The 6,991-nt window shown below is 32.3% G+C and overlaps 1 protein-coding gene across 1 annotated transcript; it reads right to left on the bottom strand.

Moving 5' to 3' along the window:
* Window positions 1-770: 770 nt before the first annotated feature.
* On the bottom strand, window positions 771-4,570 carry LOC110928153 (bidirectional sugar transporter SWEET4). Its single transcript, XM_022171327.2, has 5 exons — window positions 4,472-4,570; window positions 3,782-3,818; window positions 2,585-2,963; window positions 2,160-2,279; window positions 771-1,049 (listed from the first exon to the last, which is right to left on the bottom strand). Exons 1-5 carry the CDS (start codon window positions 4,512-4,514, stop codon window positions 900-902), a joined length of 729 nt encoding a protein of 242 aa, XP_022027019.1. The 5' UTR covers window positions 4,515-4,570; the 3' UTR covers window positions 771-899.
* Window positions 4,571-6,991: the final 2,421 nt, after the last annotated feature.

The raw sequence follows: 6,991 nt of genomic DNA, 5'->3' as shown, positions 1-6,991 counted from the left end.
GGTTTTGTTGATGAATGGTGCAAGAGGGGATGGAATGGAAAAAAAACATGGGGTGTGGAAGGAATGATTTTGAGGGAATGGAATGCCTTTTGGAATGGTTGATTCCATTCCATTGACCAACCAAACATCCTTTTCTTCATTCCCCCGTAATCATTCATTCCATTCCACCTCTCATTCCAGTATACCAAACACTACCTAAAAGCTTTAACAACAACATGATCATGTGAGTTACCTCACCTTTCCATTCCAAGTCTGAACTATATACAAGCGAGTAAAATGCCATTTAAATATTTTTAACATAATTGGTTAGTTTCTTATTAAAAACAACATTTTTTACACCTAAATATCACCCAACATTTTATTTGCAAAGATTTGAACCCGTATCACTTTTATGGGTACCACCAGATATGGGTTGGTTAATTGATGGTCATATATGTTTCCAAGTTAAAGACTAACGTAATAATTTTGCTAAATAATAATGGGTGATATCACAGTGTAAACTTTTAGATTTGTAAGTTGTAACATCCGAGGTCCTTGATTTAAATAACTCACTTTGGTATATTTGCGTTAATTTATTCCAGTTCGAATAAAAACGTGCTGGTGTTTTTACATAAAAGAAAATGTAGCAAAAAGACAAAAATTACAAGTACACAAGTTAGAAAAAATATATGTAATCTTTTTATGTAGGCTGAATAATAGAAAAAATATATGTACTTCTTTTTATCTAGACATAAATGCATTGTCAAGGCAAAAGTTAAAAAAACACATTCAAATACCAGCATATTTATTACAATGTTTATTTATTTTTAATCAAAACAATATCATTGTTTGACAAATTCATGATTTGATTTGCATATGGTCGACTTTAAATACGGGTTAAGGCCCATTGGGCCTACAGTTTAAGCCTTAGCGTCGTGCATTGGTATTACAGCCAGGCCCAATTCCGGTTCCTCTTTTCTGGCCGACAACATTCGCTTTGTTGATTTATAAAATGTTGCATACAGAATCAGTTGCAGAATGCCAAAAAGTGCTCCGATCCCATTAGGTACCTAGTGATATTAAACCCAAATATCATTTAGAGTATGGAAATTTGATTTTGGATGCATGTTTCAATTTATATCGAGTAATTTGACTATATATTATAAAAACTAGTTTATGGATTTATGTACACGGATTGGATGATATAAACGATATAATTCATAAATCTGTAAATTTGTTCTATTATAAAAATGATATAATACATATCACGCTGGTTAAATGTTGAAAGCATGTTCAATTTATAAATATGTTTTATGAACAAACTTATTCTTTTAAACAAAAAAAATGTTTTATACAAAGAAATATAGAAATCATAAATATTTAATAGGAGAAAGCCAAACACAAATTTATAAGAATAAATTAAAAAAATATGTGTAATTGATAAGAGAGAGAAGCGGAAAAATTAAGGGTACGGTGGTATGAGAGAGAGTGACACGTATTCTCAAAAAAATTCATTTACTATATATAGGGGTGTTCAAGATCAGATTATCCGGTTTTCAGATATCCGAAAATTCCAGATCTGAATATTAATATCCGAATATAAAAAAATAAAAAGAATCCTTTTCGTTCATAGATTAAAACTAAACTTGTATTTGATTGGATATCCGAATTACTCACTGTCTTTTTTACTCTTCTATTTTTTTATAGTTTACGAATATCGGATTATTTCCGAAATTTTTAGAAATCAATATCCGAATTCAAATCTGAAAATTCGGATTATTCGATTTTCGGATACCCGAAATCTCGGATATGGAATTCCGGATCAGATTTTTTTGAACACCACTATTATATAGTATAGAAGATATAGTTGTAAATGCTATATTCCCACTATGAAAATATAACAACTTTATAGTAATAAGATTTAAGAAGCGGTATGCATTTGGAGAAAAATTCGACCTTTTTCTAGCTTTTGACCTAACATAATTTGTTAGTGTTATGTTTTTTACATGTTACAGAGATAGGCATAACCTAAATTGACTGAGTAAGAACTTTCAGTCTTGATTGTTTTGAACGTTTTTTTATTCTCGACAGTATGTAGTATCGATTTGCGTTAGAACTATTTTTTCTTATACATAATATATCATATGCACATGATGCACGCGGAAGAAGTGGTTGCTTACCGCGATGAAGGGATCAAATGGGAAAAGGGCATACACGAACCAACAAAGACCGTTACATAAGCAAAACAATGAGAGTAGAAAAGGCATATACTCGACGCTTTTGGTTGTGATCACCAATTTCTGCATCATGTTCATCAAATCGCAAATTAGTGATGGTTTATTGAAACCAATAAACATAAACCTGAGTTAACGATGCCAAACCTAGACGCGTCTAAACAAGTTTGTTAATGATTATGAACCAATATGGGTCTAAACAAAACTTGAACCAAACACAAACTCGTTTCTTTGTTATAGTTAAGAAAAAACATAAAAATAACATTGTTATTAATTTAATAAAAACAAATAAACCCAAATTGTCATTGCATCATTTTAATTAAATGATTACGTCTTTTCTATTTTGATTTGCATATGGACATACTACATACCATGACCGATAACGGTGAAGCATACATAAGGATATTAGCCGCAACGCTTATGCTCCCAACAATAGTTGATCGCTTGTGTGTCGTGTGCACCACGGTTAGCACAAAAAGAACAAATCCACCAATGACTAAAACCTCAAGTAACACCATCATCGCTACCTGAAACTTCTTTCTCGTGTCTGAACACACGAGAAAGATGAGCAAGTAGCCGATCTCAATCACAAGCCCGGCTCCATTGGTAGTGACCACGAGCAAGCTATCGGGGTGCACAAATGGCATTCCATACAACACCCATAATCCACAATTGAAAAAAGTGGCTAGATATGGTACCGGTGAATATTGTTCTACACTTCCTTTCTTCCATATACGGTAAAAAGTTGGTCTGTACACATTAAATATTGCATATGAATAATATTTTATTAAATTATAAATTCGTTAATTCAAATATTTAATAATATTTTATTAAACTAAATTAATCAGGTTGTAAGCAGGGGCGGACCCACAAGATGCGGGTCGGGGTCCACGGACCCCAATGTTTTTTAAAAAAATAGTAGAATCGGTATGTTAAATTTTTCAAGGACCCAATAAAATAAATTAGTTGGACCTCATTCTATTAAAAGTAAAGATGGTATGGTGGTAAATCTCTTTGTGTTCCAACAAGTAGGTTTCAAGTTCAACTTTTACATCTCTTGTTTTTTGTTTTATTTTTTCCATCAAAATTAAACTAGTGTTTTAAAACACCACAACCACCCATTGATCCTCTAATTTGTTTTTTAAAATGATAAATTTAATGTCTCCGAATGATTTTATTTCACATTTGATTAACAAATAAGACTTTCAACATATAGTGGCGTTAAAAAAAAACTTTAAACAAAATTTTGAAGTTATGTGAAATAGTTGTGTTGTTTAGGTAGCTATTGGTTTCAAGCAACTTATTAATCACCACAATTTGATAAGTTGATTCTTAAAAATGGTTCTTAATAATGTAATGGTTTCATGTCCACTAAATGCTTCTACATTATTTCCTAGCCCCGACCCAACCCGACTACAATGACCGACCCGAAAATTTTAATGTCTGTGAAAAATTTCTAACACAAAAAAATGGACCTCAATGAAAAAAAATCCTGGGTCCACCACTGGCTGTAAGTATATATTCTCTTTACAGAATCATATAAACATTTTGTGGATGAAAAATCTTACATAGTTGACAAGAACAATGTAATTGCAGTGATGTTCCCTGTCATAAACACATAAATTGAACATTAACTAACATAACACAAATAATATAACATAAATAACAAAATAAATCCTTTATCTTAATATTTTATAAAATATAAAAAGGCTGAAATACGAACAAATTCCGTTTATTTATAACTAGTATACCCGTCGCGCGTTGCGGCAACGTCGAAATTTAAAATAACTTGAACTTATACAACCAAGTATTTGACTCGACTTGTTTTTGAACAAAAATACGTCAAAACGTAGACCAACTAAGAACGCACATGAAAATAAGCATGAAACCTGACTCATTATCGAGAAAATTTACGTCAAAATGTAAACCAACTTGAATTTATAACAAAGCGTACTTAAAAATAAGCACGTAAGAAAATAGTGTTTTTTTACGTTAATAAATGGTACCACGCGTGATGGTGGAGTCGAAATGTAAAGTAACTCGAATTTATACCGTCTAGTGAAGATGTATTATATTTGACCCGACTCGTTTCCAAACAATGTATAGACCAACAAAAGACGTACATAAAAATAACCACGGAAACGTATTATATTTGACCCATGTACATCAAATAAGCACGTAAAACTCGAGGGAGTCAAAATGACATTTTACAATGTTTTTAGAAAGCTACATATATTAGTTAGTTTGAAGAAATCTACCTGCAACACCAAGTACTGTACGAACAGTTTCTTCAGAAACCATGGCTGAGAATTGTTTCAATTGCTAGTGGGATCAGGGAGAGAGCTGCTGGTTTGCATGCATTGCATTCATTCAAATGCGATATGCTCTAATTTATAAGACATGATAATTATATGGTTTTGTTAAAAGACATGACTGCCCTTTAAAGAATAATAATATTAGCTAAAGACATGAGTATCTTGCGTAACATGTGCAAATGTTTTAATGACGCGTTACTAAAGTTAAAACGAAGCTAATCCTATATCAACATCAATACTTATTACAACTTTGATATACATGACATGACATGAGGCTGGTTTCCATGGTAATATGGTATATTGATTATTTATGCGTAGCGTACGAAGTCATCAGGATACGACATGTTTGTTTTAGGTAGCTTAATCACACAACAAAACACAAACAAACATATATGTAGAGATATATAATAACGAAACGTTATAATCACCAAATGACTGGTTATGCAATATATGTATAATATCACTCACAACTATACATGAAAAAAAAAAAAAAACGCAATCTATGTACATAATTTTATAACCTTATATATATAAAACAAGAAATATTAAATAAAAGTATTGCAACATTATACTCAAATTAAAATTAATAACATCCTTAATATTGTAATGTTGCAATGTATTACACATGTTAAGAGATAAAAATAAAAACATTTGATCAAATTAGTTTAATTGATTATTATATACATATTCTATATTTTTTATCTATTATTATTACTATATATTTTACTATATATTTTATTTTACTATATATTAATAAACGAAAATAAATAGTGATTTTAATATTATAATAATATATAGTTTTTTTAATACTTTTATTATTTTATTTTAATATTATAATAATAGTTATTTTCTTTACTTTTTTAACTTTAATCCTTTTTTTTATATCAGGGGTTGGGATAAGCTTGTTGTCAACCGGTATCGAACCAGTACTGGTATCGAAAATACCAGTACGGTCCTTTTCGGTATCAGTACATGAAGGTAAAAATCAGCACTAATACAGAAAACGCAAAAAGTTGGTGCCAAATTGATATTGGAAATCTTTTGGTTCGGGAAATTCAGTGCTGCTATCCGGTACCATTTGCTCATCCCTGATCAGGGTTACCGTACGAACAACGGTATCGTACAACTTTTTTTTTGTTGATTTTCTTCAACTTTTAATTTTTTCTTTTTTTAGTTTCTGGGGTAGGGATGAGCTCGGTGCCAACCGATACAGAATCGGTACTGATACCAAAAGTACTGGTTATGGTACCGGTATATGAAGGTAAAAAACGGTAGTGAACCGGTACCAGGAACGCCAAAAGTCGGTACCGAATTGGTACTTAAGATCTTTCGGTTCGGCAATTTTTGTATCAGTACCCAGAACAATTTGCTTATCTTTGACCACGGGTTTCATACGAATAACATCGTTATCATACAACTTTTTTTGTTGATTTTTTTTCGGTTATCTTTTAGTATTTTTTCTACATTTTCTTTTTATTCTTGTCAGCAGTTTCGTTCACAGCACACTCGTAGTAATTTCAAAACACATGTAAATACAGACGAAATAACAAAAGAAATTCGTTGCAACGCGACGAACTTCTTTAAACCTTGTTTACATTTAACATAAGTAGCAAACAATAGTAAATGCTATTAATTGGGGAAAAGGCGGTTGATGGGTGCCACATAACACCTACTAAAATACTCTTTTTTTTGTTTTTCCCACTACATCAATAGTATCTATAAACGCGAAGATAAAATATATCACAGAGAAAAATGCTCGGATAGTCTCTGTGGTCTGCCCATTTTTCACCTTTAGTTCCTAACTTTCTAAAATTACACCTATAATCCCCAAGTTTTTTGAATTTCATTCCCGGATAGTCCCTGACGTGGATGGGGGGTAATTTTTGATGTTAGGTGCGTGTGAAATGACAAAAATACCCTTAGCCTACACACTTCATTTTCCCCACTCCACACCACCATCACCACCATTTCCACCTTCAACCACCACCACCATCTCCTCCTCTCCCCCCCCCCCCCCCCCCCCCCCCCCCCCCCCCCCCCGTAACCACTACTGCCACAACCATCCCAGCCACAACCACCGCCGCCGCCATCATATCAACATCAGTAAGATATGGAAGAAGAACTTGTTGAATAAGAGGCTTGTTGAAGAGGTTTGCTGATGTTGATGTAACACACATACGCAAAAACGATGATGGATATAACTATAAAATAGATTAACTTTCATATTACCAAATTGAAAATCTCTGACACTATTTCACCTTAATCAATCGGGATCGAAGAAATTTCTCAAAAGCACTAAAAGACGTAAAATCACAAATCAAAGAATCAATATGGTGAAAATTACATATACGTAATTACGTATTATCATATATTCTTCAGTGTGAGATAACAAGGAATTAGAGAAATTGGACTCACTCTCGAACTGTACTGATTGTAATTCCGTTACAGCTGACCACAAGCTGA

Source organism: Helianthus annuus, chromosome 3, assembly GCF_002127325.2.
Source record: "Helianthus annuus cultivar XRQ/B chromosome 3, HanXRQr2.0-SUNRISE, whole genome shotgun sequence".
Lineage (NCBI taxonomy): Eukaryota > Viridiplantae > Streptophyta > Magnoliopsida > Asterales > Asteraceae > Helianthus > Helianthus annuus.
The sequence above is the reverse complement of the archived record's forward strand: the minus strand, read 5'-3'. Positions and strand labels throughout refer to the sequence as shown.